This window comes from Palaemon carinicauda, chromosome 44, assembly GCF_036898095.1.
Source record: "Palaemon carinicauda isolate YSFRI2023 chromosome 44, ASM3689809v2, whole genome shotgun sequence".
NCBI lineage: Eukaryota > Metazoa > Arthropoda > Malacostraca > Decapoda > Palaemonidae > Palaemon > Palaemon carinicauda.
Window position 1 is genome coordinate 32,354,180 of NC_090768.1, and position 20,521 is coordinate 32,374,700.

At 38.6% G+C, this 20,521-nt stretch overlaps 1 protein-coding gene across 1 annotated transcript in view; it reads right to left on the reverse strand.

Moving 5' to 3' along the window:
* r (carbamoyl-phosphate synthetase 2, aspartate transcarbamylase, and dihydroorotase rudimentary) overlaps nucleotides 1–20,521 on the reverse strand; it is a 309,516-nt gene that overhangs the window by 182,716 nt on the left and 106,279 nt on the right. Inside the window, 5 exon segments of the mRNA XM_068366994.1 lie at nucleotides 3,552–3,691; nucleotides 3,854–3,963; nucleotides 13,620–13,769; nucleotides 14,001–14,186; nucleotides 19,145–19,280. Of these exon segments, the coding sequence (XP_068223095.1) occupies nucleotides 3,552–3,691; nucleotides 3,854–3,963; nucleotides 13,620–13,769; nucleotides 14,001–14,186; nucleotides 19,145–19,280 (722 nt within the window).

A 20,521-nucleotide genomic window follows, 5' to 3' on the forward strand; every position in this document is an offset into this window, starting at 1 on the left:
ATGTTCCATCATCCTAGTGCAGGTACTCAATCACTAGAAGCACCATTAGTTAGGTTTAGGACAAGTGGCTCCCCTCAACTGGCCACAGATAAATGGCAGTAGCCAACTGGACACAGCCAAATGGCCGTAAATTCATACAAAAAGGACACCTAGCCAATATCACCTTCCCATCGTCATTAAAAGTACTGTATTGAAATATATTTTCATATTTCTATTGAGATTAGAAAAATGAAAATTTCTAGAAAACTTGACATTTGAAAACAGACCTTTATTGAATTTGAAAAAATGTCAACTGAATTTAGAATGGTTAATATTTTACAATAGTTCTTTATCAAAATGTAAGAATAAAACTAATTTGGTTGGTAAACATTTGTAATAGAAAATGTAGCTAGTGTGCCAACATATTTTCAGTAACCATAATATACATCTGTAAATATAAATAGTGTACAGTAATACCTCTTGGATACGAAAGTTTCTGTGAACGAAAAATTCATGATACGAAAAGAGATACGAAGATCTTTTTGCCTCATATTATGAAGAAACCCTCATGGTATGAAAAGAAATTCACCTGGCTGCTGAAAAATAATTTAAAAAATTCTTGTGCTGCAAAACTGTAAACTCGCCACCATCGTGCTGCTCTCCCATTGGTTATCCCCCTACCCTGATGCTAGTTACCACCGTAAGGTCCTGCTCTCCTATTGATCACCATCTGTCCCATCATGCATCTACATATCGACATTCCACGACCTTTTCGTTTTGGCAGCGCTATTGTTCACATTGAATTCAATTTGGTGATTTCACTTTTGTACTTACAGTTTTCGTATAGTGTTATTCAACTCTTAATTCTATAGTCATGGGTCCCAAGAATGTTGCTAATTATCATTATTATAATTACTTGCTAAGGTACAACCATAGTTGGAAAAGCAGGATACTATAAGCCCATGGGCTCCAACAAGGAAAATAGCCCACTGAGGAAAGGAAATGGGAAAAATAAAATTTTAAGAAGAGTAACAACATTGAAATAAATATCCTATATAAACTATAAAAACTTTAATAAAACAAGAGAAAAAGAAACAAGACAGAACAGCATGCCAGAGTGCACCCTCAAGCAAGAGAACTCTAACACAAGACAGAGGAACACCATGGTACAGAGGCTATGGCACTACCCAAGACTAGAGAACAATGGTTTGATTTTGGAGTGTCCTTCTAGAAGAGCTGCTGACCATAGCTAAAGAGTCTCTTCTACCCTTAACAAGAGGAAAGTGGCCATTGAACAATTACAGTGCCATAACCCCTTGGGTAAAGAAGAATTGTTTGGTAATCTCAGTGTTGTTAGTTGTATGAGGACAGACAAGAATGTGTAAAGAATAGGCCAAAATATTTGCTGTGTGTGTGTGTAGACATAGGGAAAATGAACCATAACCAGAGAGAAAGATCCACTGTAGTACTGTCTGGTTGGTCAAAAGACCCCATAACTCTCTAGCGGTAGTATCTCAACAGGTGGCTGGTGCCCTGGCCAAGGAAAGAAGATGCTTTCCATGGAAACGAAGCTTGAGATAATCAAGAAATATGAGGCTGATATGCGGTCGAGTATGTTCGCTAAGGAATATGGCCGAAATCCATCGTCAATAGGTACTATCCTTAAGCAGAAGGAAGCCATCAAAGCACAAACACCTTCTAAAGGCATGACTGTCTTACTAAGTAAGAGGAGCCACGTCCATGATGAGATGGAGAGACTTCTTTTCCTCTGGATTAAAAACAAGGAAATCGCTGGAGACACGATCACCGAGACGATAACCTACCACAAGGCCAAGGCCATTTTCAGTGATCTGGTGCATGCTCAGTCCAAAGACGACGCAGGAGAAGGGACATTGCAGCAGGCACCCACAGAGTTAAAAGCTTCACGCAGGTGTTTGGGAAATTCAAGAGCCGGTCTGGCATTCATTCTGTGGTGCAGCAAGGGGAGACTGTCAGCTCATACACGAAAGCGACTAAGGCCTTTGTTAAGACATTCGACGAGTTGATTAGAAGTCTATAGTCCCAGCAAGTCTTCAACTGTAACAAAACTGAGCTTTTCTCTAAAAAATGCCTTGTTGGGCTTACATCCCGGCAGAAGAGAAGCTACCTGGGCATAAGCCTATAAAGGACAGGCTTGCCCTTGCACTCTGTGTCAACGACAGAGGGGATTGTAAGGTCAAGCCATATTGGTGTATCATTCAGAAACTCCTCAAGCTTTCAAGTTCCCCAAAATGCTCAAGGAGAAGCTTCCGTTGATGTGGAGGGTAATGCGAAAGCCTGGGTAACTAGACTGATCTTTGTTGAGTGGGTAAACCTCTGTTTCCATCTAACTGTAAAAGAAATGTCTGCTGGTGTTGGATAATGCTCACCCTCCTGGCCTTGAGGAAGATATTCTTCTGGAATATTCCTATACAGTATCAAGGTTCTCTACTTTCCACCTAACACCACCCTCATAACCCAGCAGGGATTCTACTCCTTCGACAGCCAATGAATCCTTTACCGCAAAATCGAAATGACCTATCACGAATGATGGCAAACTAGCCTTCCCCTTGGCAATCATTCTTGCTTACTATCACAGCGGAGTCATGGTCTGGGTGACCAAAAAGACTGCATTTCCACCTAGGACGAAGTTACAATTGCTTCCTCTGCCACAAGACAAACTACTGTACTCCCCTTTCATAACAAGGGGAATACCGGGAAAATTCGCTGACAGTGCAACACGAGGATCACAATATGGGGGAACAATTTCAGCACCAGCTGAACTCACCAGAAGAATATTTTTCACTATCGGGCATGCACGGATAGGTAACACTGTCCGAAACAGGTACATACCTTGCAAGACAGAGAAACACCACGATGAAAGAAAAAATTAGGCTCCGAGATAGTCAGAGTTCATTATACACCTTATTAGAGCAAGAATAACACTCAAAATACGGGGGCCTGCTTACAGTTACTCCTTCACTAAGTACACAACACTTGGGTTTCAAAGGTTTGCATCCTCATAGGAATAAAATTCACTTCACCAAATTCTCACCTTTCAGTGCACTTCCGCTAACAACCAAGAGCTTGCACAAATAGAAAACAACACTTACCACAAATTAATTTACGAAAAGATCCAACACTTAAGAGAGAGCGACAAAAGAGGCTATCCTCTGACAGGAGGGTTGGCAGAAGCTCCCATCATGCCATCAGCCGTTGACCAACTGCCTTGTTAACTATTCAAAGACCATTCAAGTGCCCCAGAAGACATATCCCTACCATTACTTCACTTGTAGTTTCTTTATTTCCTTTCTTCACTGGGCCACTTTTCCCAGTTGGATCTCTTGGGTTTATATCATCCTGCTTTTCCAACTTGGGTTACAGCTTAACCAGCAATAATAATAATAAGGGACAAAAGGTTTGTATATGTGTAGGAACAAATATATATCAATTTGCAACCAATATCTATGAAACAAGAGTATTTGAATAAAATAAAATATATCAACAAACAAAAAAAAACTTCTGTAAACTATTATTGTAAAATTATAACCCACCTGTTCAACATAAGATGCAGTGATAGGAAGAAAGTACACTTTATCAGCAAGTCCTTTGCTTGTCTGCACAGTTGCAATGTTAGGATTTAACAATACAGACTCTACGCCCTCTTCCTTCATAGCTTTTATGGCCTGGGAGCCTGTGAACCAATTAAAATGTGTAGAGAGAAATCTTTCTTGCAAAATGCTTGACCAAAAATTAAATTTTAAATACAGATAATTTGCAAGTGTTTGAAGGTTCATTTATAGAAAGATCCTCTACAAACTATGTTTACACTGAACAAAACTCTATTCAAACAAACCTGAGTAGTCAAATTCTCCTGCTTGACCAATGGAGAGGCCTCCAGAGCCCAAAATAAGAACTTTATTCGGAAGTTTCCCTATTTCTGCTTGAGGAACATCATTACTGGGTCTGTCAAAAAGAGGAAATGAATATTTAATGGAGTAAAAATTTTTATATCTTAAAACTGTAAAGGATATTTCCAGACATTTATCAAACATTCTCATATACTAGGTATGTGTAAGGATTCCTTTGCCCTAATTGATTTCAAGTTTTCATCCCTAAAATTCTAAACACAAAATCATAAGGAAAGAGTAGGTTTCTAATACAATTGAAAGGGATGGCAGTAATCATTTAAAAAAAAAAATGCATAAATTCTGTAGCATGTTACATTACCAGAAATACTGTATACTATATGAAAACCAGGAGCCTATCATGCATTGAAAACACTATGTATTCATAATCTCCCAATATTATCCTTAAAACTGACAATTTATTATTAACCCTTTTACCCCCAAAAGGACGTACTGGTACGTTTCACAAAAGCCATCCCTTTACCCCCATGGACGTACCGGTACGTCCTCGCAAAAAAATGCTATAAAAATTTTTTTATCATATTTTTGATAATTTTTTGAGAAAATTCAGACATTTTCCAAGAGAATGAGACCAACCTGACCTCTCTATGACAAAAATTAAGGCTGTTAGAGCAATTTAAAAAAAATATACTGCAAAATGTGCTGGGAAAAAAATAACCCCCTGAGGGTTAAGGGTTGGAAATTTCCAAATAGCCTGGGGGTAAAAGGGTTAAAATAACTTCAATGAATACCATATATTCTATGCTAAAAACAAAAGGAATACATAATGTTATTTTTATTACTAAAATAAATTTTTGAATATACTTACCCGATGATCATGTAGCTGTCAACTCTGTTGCCCGACAGAAATCTACGGTCGGGATACGCCAGCGATCGCTATACAGGTGGGGGTGTACACAACAGCGCCATCTGTGGTCAGGTACTCCAGTACTTCTTGTCAACAAGACCTCAATTTTCTCCTCGGTCCACTGGTTCTCTATGGGGAGGAAGGGCGGGTCATTTAAATCATGATCATCGGGTAAGTATATTCAAAAATTTATTTTAGTAATAAAAATAACATTTTTCAATATTAATCTTACCCGATGATCATGTAGCTGATTCACACCCAGGGTGGTGGGTGGAGACCAGTATACATGTTAACAAAGAAGCTAAGTATCCCGTATTTCATTTTTATTAGTTATTCAAAATAACAATAAAAAATAAATAAGTACCTGGTAAGGAAGTCGACTTGAACCATTACTCTGCCTTTAATAAGTACTTCTTCCTTACTGAGCGTAGCGGTCCTCTTAGGATGCTGAACGACTCTTAGGTGGCTGAAGTATAAAGGGCTGCAACCCATACTAAAGGACCTCATCACAACCTCTAACCTCGGCGCTTCTCAAGAAAGAATTGACCACCCGCCAAATCAACAAGGATGCGGAAGGCTTCTTAGCCGACCGTACAACCCATAAAAAGTATTCAAGAGAAAGGTTAAAAAGGTTATGGAATTATGGGAATGTAGTGGGTGAGCCCTCACCTACTACTGCACTCGCTGCTACGAATGGTCCCAGGGTGTAGCAGTTCTCGTAAAGAGACTGGACATCTTTGAGATAGAATGATGCGAACACTGACTTGCTTCTCCAATAGGTTGCATCCATAACACTCTGCAGAGAACGGTTCTGTTTGAAGGCCACTGAAGTAGCCACAGCTCTCACTTCATGTGTCCTTACCTTCAGCAAAGCAAGGTCTTCTTCCTTCAGATGAGAATGTGCTTCCCTAATCAGAAGCCTGATGTAGTAAGAAACTGAGTTCTTAGACATTGGAAGAGAAGGCTTCTTGATAGCACACCATAAGGCTTCTGATTGTCCTCGTAAAGGTTTTGACCTTTTTAGATAGTACCTAAGAGCTCTAACTGGGCAAAGTACTCTCTCCAGTTCGTTCCCCACCAAGTTGGACAGGCTTGGGATCTCGAACGACTTAGGCCAAGGACGTGAAGGAAGCTCGTTTTTAGCAAAAAAAACGAGCTGCAAGGAACATGTAGCCGTTTCAGATGTGAAAACTATGTTCCTGCTGAAGGCGTGGATCTCACTTACTCTTTTAGCTCTTGCCAAGCACACGAGGAAAAGAGTTTTTAATGTGAGGTCCTTAAAAGAGGCTGATTGGAGAGGTTCAAATCTTGATGACATAAGGAACCTTAGGACCACGTCTAGATTCCAGCCTGGAGTGGACAACCGACGTTCCTTTGAGGTCTCAAAAGACCTAAGGAGGTCCTGTAGATCTTTGTTGGTGGAAAGATCCAAGCCTCTGTGGCGGAAAACCGCTGCCAACATACTTCTGTAACCCTTGATCGTAGGAGCTGAAAGGGATCTTACGTTCCTTAGATGTAACAGGAAGTCAGCAATCTGGGTTACAGTGGTACTGGTTGAGGAAACTGCATTGGCCTTGCACCCGCTTCGGAAGACTTCCCATTTAGACTGATAGACTCTGAGAGTGGATGTCCTCCTTGCTCTGGCAATCGCTCTGGCTGCCTCCTTCGAAAAGCCTCTAGCTCTTGAGAGTCTTTCGATAGTCTGAAGGCAGTCAGACGAAGAGCGTGGAGGTTTGGGTGTACCTTCTTTACGTGAGGTTGACGTAGAAGGTCCACTCTTAGAGGAAGAATCCTGGGAATGTCGACCAGCCATTGCAGTACCTCTGTGAACCATTCTCTCGCGGGCCAGAGGGGAGCAACCAACGTCAGCCGTGTCCCTTTGTGAGAGGCGAACTTCTGAAGTACCCTGTTGACAATCTTGAACGGCGGAAATGCATACAGGTCGAGATGGGACCAATCCAGCAGAAAAGCATCCACGTGAACTGCTGCTGGGTCTGGAATCGGAGAACAATACAACGGGAGCCTCTAGGTCATCGAGGTAGCGAACAGATCTATGGTTGGCTGACCCCACAGGGCCCAAAGTCTGCTGCAAACATTCTTGTGAAGGGTCCACTCTGTGGGGATGACCTGACCCTTCCGGCTGAGGCGATCTGCCATGACATTCATATCGCCCTGAATGAACCTCGTTCCCAGCGTGAGCTTTCGATCTTTTGACCAGATGAGGAGGTCCCTTGCGATCTAGAACAACTTCCTCGAATGAGTCCCTCCCTGCTTGGAGATGTAAGCCAAGGCTGTGGTGTTGTCGGAGTCCACCTCCACCACCTTGTTTAGCTGGAGGGACTTGATGTTTATCAAGGCCAGATGAACCGCCAACAACTCCTTGCAATTGATGTGAAGTGTCCTTTGCTCCTGATTCCATGTTCCCGAGCATTCCTGTCCGTCCAATGTCGCACCCCAGCCCGTGTCTGATGCGTCCGAGAAGAGACGGCGGTCGGGGTTCTGAACAGCCAAAGGTAGACCTTCCTTGAGAAGAAAGCTGTTCTTCCACCACGTTAGAGTAGACCTCATCTCTTCGGAAACAGGAACTGAGACCGTCTCTAGCGTCATGTCCTTTATCCAGTGAGCAGCTAGATGATACTGAAGGGGGCGGAGGTGGAGTCTCCCTAACTCGATGAACAGGGCCAGCGATGAAAGTGTCCCTGTTAGACTCATCCACTGCCTGACTGAGCATCGATTCCTTCTCAGCATGCTCTGAATGCATTCTAGGGCTTGGTTGATCCTTGGGGCCGACGGAAAAGCCCGAAAAAACTCGACTCTGAACTCCATACCCAGGTAGAAAAAGGTCTGGGATGGGACGAGCTGGGACTTCTCTAAATTGACCAGGAGGCCCAGTTCCTTGGTCAGATCCATAGTCCATCTGAGATTCTCCAGACAGCGACGACTTGTGGGAGCTCTTAAAAGCCAGTCGTCTGATGGAACCGGACACAAGATCATGGTACTGCTGCACAGTCTGTGAACTGTCAACCATGGGGAAGCGAGGAAGTACAGCGACAACCCGAAACTGTCTAGACTGTCTGGGTAGTACAGACAACTCTTTATCGGGTTGCTGAGGTTGCCGCACCGCGTCACAACAAGTCACCTCTGCTGGTTGTTGAACGTCTTCCCAGTGACACACTGACTCCGTAAAAAGAAATCCTCTATCAAGGACTAAGCTTGGACTGCATGTCTTGCAACAAAGCTCAAGGTCTATGGGAGCAGGTGTGGCAACAGACGGGGTTAGCGACTGAAGCGGAACCATTTACCCTCCCTGGAAGCATGTTATGCTTAAATAAAAGTCCATAGGAGGCTAAGCAACTTAAGGCTCCTCTCCAAATGACAGAGTCCTCAAGGGAATATCAGAAGGAGGGAGAACAGCACTTTCTCATCTACAGGAACCATATCCGAGAAAAGCTAAGTTCTCTCAGTGAGGGTAAGCCTCAACTCCTGCCTGACTAGTTTGCTGCTGGCGAGTGGCGGTAACCACAGTGTGTTGCGGAGGCTGACACACCGTGTCAAAACACGGCAGCTTGTGGTAGCTCCCGCACGGCAACGGAGTGCTGTGTGTGTGGGAGTCATCAAACATCTGGCAGGGTTGACTGTGCATGGGTGGAGGAGCTCTCACAACAAGAGTGTGAGAGCATGAAGCCATGCCGGGCGCACAACCGTGGGAGGTGTAGGCCCACGGGTGCATCGTCAACCTTCTCCGCAGTCGGAGTGTGGGAGCTGGCAACAACAAAAGCAGAGTGCTGGTGCGTGGGAGGGGCTGCGGTGGGTTGAGGAGCATGCGGTATGGTATGCAGAGCATGCTGTAAGGTATGCAGAGCATGCTGTATGGAATGCAGAGCATGCTGTAAGGTATGCAGAGCATGCTGTAAGGGATGCAGAGCATGCGGTATGGTATGCAGAGCATGAGGTAAGGCATGCGGCTCATGCTGCATGGTATGCGGCTCATGCTGCATGGCATGCGGCTCATGCTGCATGGGATGAGGCTCATGCTGCATGGAATGAGGCTCATGTGGGGCCGACGGTATGAAGGAGCAAGCTGAGACTGTAAAGTCTGCAGCATGGACCACTAGGGTCTATGAAAGACAACAACAAACGGAGCTACTGTCCGTTGTGACTGAGGGTCTAAAACAGCTGGTGCGGCAACAGACGGAGTTACTGCCTGTTGCGGTACCACCTAGCCTCTCTTAGGAGGTGTGCAGTTGTCGTACTGCAGCGAGTCCGAACTGACCCAGTGGCTACACCTAGGCCGTTGGACTTGCGCGGAAGGGACCGACTTGCACTTAAAAGCTGCAAGATTTGGTCCATGGTCTCTGCGAGAAACCTCTTCCGCAGACGAGGAATAAATGGGCTCTCCCGTCTTTGTGTGGGTGGGGTGATCACGTCGGCAACGTGTGTAGATACACCCGAAACCACAGAGGGAAACATCTGTTCGTTGATCAAGGCCTGAGGAACCCATAAGTCCTTCGACATTACTTCTCCCCCGGGCTTGGGAGCTTGTAAGAGGTCCCAGACTAGGTGAACCACTGGCACGAACAGACGAACCCTCGAACGCAACACTGTAACACTTTGCGCATATCACTTTATCACTTTTGATTTTCTGTTTGCACTTATTTCACTGAACTCGAAACTTTAAGTGGTTTGTACCTGAAACACGCAATCCTATCCTTCATTAAAAGGTAGTAATTGCGAAAACAGTATTACAATGTAACAGAAAAACATAATGAAAGATAAAGAATTCAGTGGCTGGAAAAGAGACTAAACACTAGATCAAATAAACTACGTTTAAAATCTCTCACCGCATAAAGCCTGGGAACAAGAATAAAACTCAGAAACGTTTTACTTTCTTCCCCTCTATCGACTAGGGAGAAGAGCAAAAAACGAGAACAACGTTACCCGCTTGAACGAAACGTTTATCCTCCTCTCTCTCCCTCCGTCTCTATCTCTCTCTCTCTCTCTCTCTTGACTTAGAACCTGAGAGATGAGCCCAATTATATATATCGTTAAAACATATTATTTGTTAAAGGAAAAAAACTGAAAGGTTTCCCAAATAAAAAGCTCCTTTATTAGAATTAAAACCATTTAAGCTAAGAAAGAATGAACGAAACGCTAGAATCGGTTTACTCTTACTGCAACGTGAAACCGTGAATACTCTCTCTCTATCGTAACGATAGAGCGCAAGTTGAACGTTCTGAACGTCAACAACTGCGGAGACTAAACAAAACGTTAGTTCAACTTTGAAAACAGTACGAGACTTATCAAAGAAAATCTTTCAAAAACATAAAATTAAAATAGCATAAATTCTTAACAGGAAAAACGATATGACGAGCTCAATGTTAATTAACTTCGGTTCCAAGTAAGGACCGCCTACTATTAGGAAAGGTCGCATATTTTTTTTTTTTTTTTTTTTTAAAGAAAGTTAATCGAAGAGGCCTATAAATGGCGGAGAGATATAAAATAAAAAGTGAAAGAGTCTATACTCTCTTCGACACCAACACTTCCGTCTAAGGGAAGGGTCGGCCATTTAAAAGTGAAAGAGAGTCCATACTCTCTTCGTCACCATAATTAATTCAAATTAATTCCAAAAGCTTGCTAAGCTAAAGATAAAGTTTCCTGAATAGCGAAGGCTAAACTCTAGAGCAAATACATCACCAAATCGTGAGCAATAACTCCAGAATCAACAGCGTATCCCAGTAGGTCTAGCCGGTGGCACGACAGAGGAAAAATTGAGGTCTTGTTGACAAGAAGTACTGGAGTACCTGACCACAGATGGCGCTGTTGTGTACACCCCCACCTGTATAGCGATCGCTGGCGTATCCCGACCGTAGATTTCTGTCGGGCAACAGAGTTGACAGCTACATGATCATCGGGTAAGATTAATATTGAAAAAAACAAATTGATCACTAAATCATGCCTTTTGTTTTCTATGTCATTGTCACACCCAGAAAACTAGAACCAACACAATGCAAGTGAATTCTTCTTTCACCAGAGTTGACAAAAGTTATTCCCTAATCTATCCTTGATTGAAACAAAATACTGTGTGCTAAAAACTTTTTGCCAGGCACAGAATTTTCAAGGTATCTTAAGGCCAGGGGAAAACATGTCCTTTTGATTCTTTATATAAATTTCTTATTTCAATGAAATTTACCTGGAAATCATACTTACATTACCTCTGAAGCAAGAACTTTTCAACCTTGACAATAAAAACAACTTGACAATCAACCACATAAAAACACATACCCTATGATATCTAACACTGATTGCCAGAATGTAGCCCTACCTCTGTACTTTTGAGTTAGAGTATAATTTGTACCTAAACTTGAGGCTAATCCTTCAGGCAATATTTTTCGTACTCTCATCCTGGTATTCGATTTATTTTCTAGTACAGGATTTCACAGATTATATCTCCAAAGATTATGAGAGCTCCCTAAAGCAGCCTGTAAATTATAAATCAAGAAGTTAGGGAGTGTGGATCATACTATATGCTTTGTATTTGGAAATAACGTAAACCACGCACTTCACTTTTAGCCGTTTCAGCAGTAGTCAGGACATAAATTTTGATCAAATGACAGGCAATTCCTTTTCAAGTTACATTATTTAATATCATTCTTTTGATCTTGAAAGCTCTCCTTTCAACTCACTTTGATATGATTACTCTTGAGGATATTGTCCAGTGAGGAATTATATTCTATGAGGGTTATAAAATATTTTATGTAATTCTCAGTAATTTCATTTTTCCAGATAAAGACTTGGATACTAAAGAGTTCTTGTGGTTAATGTTAAAATCTGCGATTGAAGCCAGTATCATCTCCCATCTCATTTTCATTAAGAGATGTTTAACAATTAGAGTGGTGAAGTCTTGCATACTGTCATTAACGGACAGAGTCGTTTTGACCCTGAGCTTTTTCTTTCATTTTAAAGTAATTTTAAAGTTTATTATAGTAATTACAGAATTTATTATTTCTTTTAGATTTATATTTTTTCCTGTGGAAACTTAATTGGTAACAGGAAGTCAAGTCAACCGAAGTTTAATTTTTTGCTATTGATAAAAGCTTTTATATTTGGTTCCAAGAACGAGATGTATGGTAATCTACTGCTAATGTATACATCTTAAAATATTTTGGTCAGTAAATTAAGCCTCTTACAGTAACTGTTTCTTTTGATATTAAAAATAAGTCATATTATTTGCTTAAGTATTGTGATATTTCAATATTTCTATAAATTTCACCAGATATTCATAATGCTTCCTTTTCAAAGCTGGTTAAATTGTCTATGTCTATTATAAATACACAAAAGCTTCCCATTTCCTTTCACTGTAATAGCCATGCCCTCTAGTGGAGGGCTCATTGAGTTTATACAGCAGTGAATGGCAACAAGAGTGCTTGGGTACGTCAAACATTAATGGCTATTTCAAGCTTTCATTGCTGACCAGTGCGACTGGTTGAGTGATTTCATCCATAAACCCAAATAGCATTTTATTGATATTAAGGGTCCATTTAGTTTCAGATTAATAAGAAATGTTTTTTTTCTGCCTTTGATATGCACATATGTTCTAACGGGATTTATTGCCGAGTGTTATCATCTAATGTAGCCACTGCTACTAAGGCTTCTATTACTCTGAAGTTTTCTAATACTGTACCAGACAAAAATGGATAAATTAATGTCGGGTGGAATACAAGTCTAATAATACTTCTTCCAATATGTTATTTAAACCTGATCTCGCATGGAAGCATTCAATTATTTATAAAGATCAAGCTATTTTGCTTGAATCCTTTTTGGAAGTGTCAAGAGGAAATTGTTAAATGAGGATTTTTCATGTTAATTGACTAAATAGATGTTAATGGGTAATAACATGGAGAGTTTAGTTGAAGTCTCTGTTTTGCAGATTCGATAATAGAGATTATTTCCACTTTTTTTGAAGAAAAGTTTCTGGGCTACCGAGATCATAACCTTATATTAGACTCCTAAACTTGTTTGAATAAAACAATGAGATAGCAATCTAGTCTGCTACAATATTTTTAAATTTTGTCGCTAAGCCCTGATTTCAACATTCACTAGTGGAACCTTAGTTACTAACAATCATACCAATGGAAAACTTAAACAATCATACCAATGGAAAACTTAAGTTTAATTTTAATACAATTTTGAAATTGCATAAAATTCCTTTCTCAATTAATGATGCTAAACACATGCCCAACTTCCACACACACATCTGTACTGTAGTGACATCCAGGAGGATTTGTATACATTCAGTTAAGTTAACCCTTTTACCCCCGGGGTATTTGGAAATTTCCAACCCTTAACCCCCAAGGGGTTATTTTTTTCCCAGCACATTTTGCAGTATATTTTTTTTAAATTGCTCTAACAGCCTTAATTTTTGTCATAGAGGTGTCAGGTTGGTCTCATTCTCTTGGAAAATGCCTGAATTTTCTAAAAAAAAATTATCAAAAAATATGAAAAACCAATTTTTATAGCATTTTTTTGCAAGGACGTACCGGTACGTCCATGGGGGTAAAGGGATGGCTTTTGTGAAACGTACCAGTACGTCCTTTGGGGGTAAAAGGGTTAAGAAACTGTTCTGCAAGCCGAAATCATTGATAAAACGTACAATATTCTATTACAGATATAAGCATAAAGTATAGCCTTTGTGAATAGGACAACTAGATTACAACCTATATTTATGAGACTGCATCATAATTTAGTTCCCTCTCTATTCTACCAGTTTTCAAATCTGCAACATGAAGGCAGGATGATGATTATGCTAACTCATATTCAACAATTACATTGTGTTTAAAAAGTCTTACTTGTAGGCCAGGTGACTTGTGATCATAGCAGGTAGGTCCCAGCTATCTTGAATCATACCTCTACTACTTTTACTGGCTAAATCAATAAAAATATCAAACAGAGACTCCAAGTCTTCAGGACCAGCCGTGTGCTCTGGATGAAACTGCACACTGTAATGAAAATATAAGTCTCTAATATGTGGTTCTGCATAATAAAGACCCAAAATAATAAAGTAAAGTATATAAGCTATCAGTATCAAGAAACTTTTTTTTTTCATTATACATAATGTTCTCTTTCTATAAGAATTAAATGTATACCAATTTAGAATCCAGGTAATGAGAGATTATATATGTTATGAAATTTTTCCAGTTTATATGCTGTTATAATTCTGATTTCAATACCTGAAAAATGGCAGAGTGCGATGGACTACGCCTTCATTAGAATTATCATTCTTGTTAGTGAAAAGTGGAGCCCAATCCTGAGGCAACGAAGCAACGTCAACAGCGTAACCATGATTCTGAGATGTAATGAAGCAACGGCCAGTGCCTGCATGAACGCAAGGCTGATTGTGTCCTCTGTTACCATACCTGAAATGCAAAACAATAAATAAAGTGCATTGTTTTTTTAACTTGAAAACAAACTGAAGCATTTACAAATGATGAATGTATAAATAAGCATGTTTATACTGTATTAAGTAGTAACTCATAATAAATACATACATACATACATATACCAAAGGCACTTCCCCCAATTTTGGGGGGTAGCCGACATCAACAAAGAAACAAAACAAAAAGGGGACCACTACTCTCTACGTTCCTCCAGCCTAACCAGGGACTCAGCCGAGTTCAGCTGGTACTGCTAGGGTGCCACTGCCCAACCTCCCACATTGCATTAAAATGTAACTTGCAACAAAATCATTAGGCACTGTATTCATTTTGTTTTTCACAATCTGCATCAAGCTGAAAAGCTTTAAAACTATTTTCTTTGTAATAGGATTAGCTATGGACAGGTACAGTATTGTATGTACTGTGCATGATCCCAAAAATTCCTCATTAGTGATGGAGTGGCTTCAGTAAACAGTATCACTTTACCTTGACACTAGAGTAGCTACAATAACAGCATCTGTCGAAGGCTCAAGATGATTAGAAAATAAAATACCTAAATGAACAGCACACATTGTCAGTTAATTATATATAATAGCATCTCTATCTAAGTCTTGTAAAATATACATAGTTTTATTATTAAATAATAAAGAACTAAATTCTTTATCTACTCAGGCAGCTCTGCGATGAAGCTGTAAAACCTCTCAAAACAGTTTTGATCAGTCTTAATTCACTCTCAATGCTGGAGTGGCTTCAATCTTGTAGAGACTGCAGCCTTGTAGTCTTGAAGTTAGAGCTTCAATTACAGGAGAGCTCTTCAACGGGGCTGATCACAGAGAAGTTCTGTGGCTCTATGGCTGTGACTCCAATAATGGAACCGCCCTGTGTCTATGATTTCAATCATGGAACAGCCCTGTGGCTATGGATTTGATCATGGAGTAGATCCATAGCTACAGCTCAGATCATGAAGCAGCCATCTTGCTGCAGTCACATGGTTGCAGGTCTGATCTCGAGTAGCACCATGGATACAGCTCTGATTACAGAGCAGCCTCATGGCTGCAGCTCTGATCATAGAACAACCCCAAGCACCAATTACAGTATAACTTTCAAAACTCTCAAGAATTGTCATTTAAAGGGCAATCTTGTTATTACATAGCACCACTGCTGATTCCATCTAAAATATGGCTAAGGGCTGGATGATGTAACAGTGTCTAGAGCAACACTCATCTTTAAAGTCTATGGAAAATTTAGAAAGTAAGTGTGTCTATATATATATATATATATATTTATATATACATATATATATATACATATATATATACATATATATATATACATATATATATATACATATATATATATATATACATATATATATATAAATAGATATATATACATATATATATATATATATATATATATATATATATATATATATATATATATATATATACAGTGAACCCTCGCTACTTCGCGGTTCGACCATCGCGGATTCACCACTTCGCGGATTTTTTCCATAACCCATATATATACAGTAATATATATATATATATATATATATATATATATATATATATGTATGCATGTATTTATGTATATATGTAGGTATGTATATGTGTATACATATAAATATATATATATATATATACACACACACACATTATATATATATATATATATATATATATATATATATATATATATATATATATATATATGTATATATATATATATATATATATATATATATGTATATATATATATATATATATATATATATATATATATATATATATATATATATATATATATATACATATATATATATATATATATATATATATATATATATATATCTATATATCTAAAGTAGGAAGATGTGATGTAGTTCTAAGGGAAAAGTATGGGAAATATGTCTGGGTAATAAGCAAAGCTCTACCTCCAGTTTGTTTCTACATTATGATCAGAGATAAATGTAAACAAAACATTGGTTGCCATTTTTTATCGTGCTTTTTAGCATGTTTAGGAAATGCATGATATAAAATCACCTTTAATATTTGTGCCTGTTTTAGTTTAGGGTACTGTAGTACATGCATTAAGTGTTCTGTACATTAAAGGGTAGTTTGTTAACAGTACTACGTACAAGGGAAGGTTTTAAAAGTCTGAATATACATGTTGAATAAATAGGTAAATATGGTGTCACTACTTCGCGGATTTTCACCTATCGCGGCCGCGACTGGAACCTATCTACCGCGATAAACGAGGGTTCACTGTATATATATATATATATATATATATATATATATATATATATATATATATTGATTTTTGAAAATGTAAAAAGGGATGTTCAAGAATGGTTTTATTACCACAAAAGATAATGGAATTTTCTAAGAAAATTTATCATTTTAATTTGTGACTGTAGCACAGTGGAGTTGCAATTTTTTCCATGGCCTATTCTTTGAAAGACTTTTAAATCATTTAGGATTTGTCCTTTACTTCAGGATATTTAGTTGCAGCAGGGAATAAACTTTCCACCTAATCCTTATTCTCACTTTTTATTTCCAGTAAAGTGTGTTTATGGGGATGTAGCGTAACATAGCTATGTACCGGAGATTCACCTCTGTATCTTCAGGTACTTTAGTTCGTTGATATACAGTCTTTTTCAGAGACTATTACCCTAACTAATGTAATTAGTAAACCTGTCTATGTTGCTTCTTCTATCAACCTATTTTGAGAGAGACCATGCCTGTCGCTATCATGAGGTTGCATCAAGTATAGGCACAGAGGATTACATTCATCATCATCATCATCATCATCTCCTCCTACGCCTATCGACGCAAAGGCCTTCTTGTTAGATTTCACCAGTCTTCCTTATCTTGAGCTTTTAATTCAATACTTTTCCATTTATCATCTACTTCACACTCAGCCATGTAGGACTGACCCTTCCAGCTCTTCTAGTGCCTTATGGAGCCAGGCTGATCGTTTGGTGAACTAATCTCTCTTGGGGAGTGCAAAGAGCATGCCCAAACCATCTCCATCTACCTTACATCATGATCTAATCCACATTTGGCACTTGAGTAATCTCTTCTCCTTCTTCTTCTTTGTCTACATCTTTTCCCACTTCTATGTGGGGTCGATGTTTCTGGTCAGCTTTCTCCATCTACCTCTGTCCCACACCTCATCACCGGTTAATCCCTTTGATCGAAGGTCATTCTTGATATAGTCCACCCACCTTCGCTTTGGTCTCCCTCTCCTTCTCGTTTCCTGTACCTCCATTTCCTTCACTCTCTTCCCAATATACTACTTGAGCAATCTCTGATAGTTTAATTTCTAATCATGTCCTGCTATTTAACTCCCAATATCCTTCCGAAGGCTTTGTTCTCAAATCTACAAAATCTGTTGGATATTGTTTCATTAAACTCAAATTCTAAAGATCCTGTATTAAAGATCATACTTTCTAATTATTTAAATGATTCCCCCTTATTAATCATTTTTCCAACCAATATTATTTCATCTTATATTGCATATTCCTTCATCAAGTCTTTTTTTCCTCTATTTATCTTAAGCCCAACCTCATGTGATATGTAATGCATTCTGGTAAGCTAGCCTTGAAAATCCTGTGGTGTTCTGCTAATAAGGACAGCATCATCAGCATGCTCTAAGTCAGCTAATTTTCTGTTACCAATCCATTCCAATCCTTCTTTACCATCCTCAATATAATTAATATTTTGAAAGAACAGCTACAGTGTGGCTAAAATGCTTCTCTGGAGTGGCTTTTAGCATGGCTTGGACTTTCTCGGAAAACCGATCATTCTTTCTTAGTGGTATCGGTATTGGTCTCCCATCAAATGCGTATTGCAATTGTACCTATTCTCTCTTGCATAAACAATTGTAGAGGAAAATGTGATCAATCTGGTAAATGAGGTGGAAACTTCACAAAGTGTTCCAGGAGATAACAAATCAGTTGCTGAGGGACTGAAAACAATGCCAAGGAATCCAAGGCAACAAACACCATTGGCATCAAGAAAGATGCTTGAAATGCTTCCTTTACCCACAACTTCCATTTTCAGTGGACCACTAAACAGGACTCTAGCTTTCAACAGGTTAAGTCAAGTTAACTTTAGCTATCGATGACAAATACACTACAAGTTAAAGAATTACAAGAGAAAAAAAATGCAAAGGAATAGGAAAAGAAATAGTAAAGATAATTTTAGTGCTACTACTGGAATAGGCTGGGAAATTTGACAACAGTAATGCAAACTAATGAGGGATAAACTTGACTGAAATTTATAGGGCAATGAATTTGTTCATGTATGAACATTACTATACATCCCTACATTATTTGATGTTTTGCATTTCATTTGGGCAACTCGTCTGAAAACGTTGAGACAAAATATGCACAATTAGCAATGGGGATGTGTTGAATATATAAGAAACTAATAACATTTACTTGAAAAAAAAAATCGTTTGGTTGATATTAACAGAATCTACAAGAAGACCATCTTTAACTTCACCCTGTCTTTGAAGATGACAATCTTATCTGGGAGACAATTTGTACAAACCACCCATGTGTTCAGTTAACAAACACTTGAAAAATAGATTAGGATAAATTTTCAAATAAACGTTGTATGAGGTATATACGTACAGGCAATGAAACTGGTGCTGATGCTTTTTTATGCTGAATACATAGGAAATCGTTAGGATACGAAATATTGGTACATGTACAAAAAACTGTACATCAAAAGGTTTTTATCCATCATCAAATTTACTAGAAACTTACAAATATGAAATAAAAAATACCGGTAATCACCAATATTAACTTCACATGCATCATCATCATTTACCAATCATCAACATAATACACTATTACAGTGTATTACATAGAGTAATTTCTGATGGTCAGATATACTTTAGTTAGAAATAAATACAAAATATCTTACTTCATCTTATAAGTAGAGCAGCCTGCAGCCACTGAGAGCAACTGATGTCCTAAGCAAATGCCAAAAATAGGCTTGGTGCTATTAGCCATCACAGTTCGTATGTGTTCGACAGTCGTACTACAAGTCTGGGGATCACCTGTATGAACAACATTACCATATTATTGAATATTCAAAATAATTAAAAAAATAAGTTTACCTTCTTTCCTCCTCAGTTGTTCAATTTACTAATGTGGTAATCCATAATTTCTGTAAACTGGATTTATGTACAGCATTAGGGATAAATAACCCAGAGATGGGACCTGTGAAGCCATTCATGCCTCCATACAGTTACACTTATCAGTAAAATTAAAAGGATAAGCATTGGATGGAGAGCTTTTGGTAAACACAATGATATTATGAAATGTAAAATGCTACTTTCTCTAAAGCGTAAAGTATCTATCAGATGGTCCTACCAGTATTAACTTATGCATCAGAATCATGGAGCCTTACTAAGGCCTTAGAACCAAAGCTAATTTCAACTCAAAGAGCTATGGAAAGAATAATGATAATAATAACACAAAGAGACAGAAAAAGAACAACATGGATACGAGAGCAAACTAAAGTAGAGGATACTCTAAGAACATGTATGAAAAAGAAATGAACGTGGGCAGGACCTATGAGAATGATAGATAATAGATGGACAAAAAGAATAACAGAATGGGTCTGTAGAGATTACAAATGAAGTAGTGGGAGGAAGAGATGATGATGGATTGACAAGCTAAGAAAATTTGCTGGTTGTCATTCAATGTAGTATATAATTCATCATAAAAGTTAGGCATAGGATAGGATAAAGTGATCATTGACTTCAACTTCTCTTTTTCCATAATTTTATCTATTTTGCAAATGGTATTACGAGTCTAAATTGAATCATTGGAAAAACTCTTTGAAATTAATTAGATGAACTCCTCTGCATGTTTTATAGAATCAGATGGATTTATGCCTCAGAGGAAATCAAAATATTCACATGTCTAAAGCTATTTCATCCTGAAAATTTTTGAGTTGAAGTAAGTTTAAATCTCAAATGGATTCATTGTAAACATACAATTCCAAGTATCTCTTAGATTTTTATTTGTGCTACTAAAGTAAATAATCATAAAGTAAGACCTGCAGGTTAAGCTTTAGTACACCTTAACCCATTCAGTACTGCTCTCCCTCATGCTTTTGCATTATAGTCCTGCCTCTAATTATTGTTCAGTCCTCTCGTTCGGGGTGTACTACCCCATACTAAGTGTAGCACTTGAACACTGCAGAGGTATTGGTGATGACAAACCCAATATAGAGCAATTCCGCTAACACATGATGGCTGACAAACTGTAACACCGCAGTTTTCTATCTGTT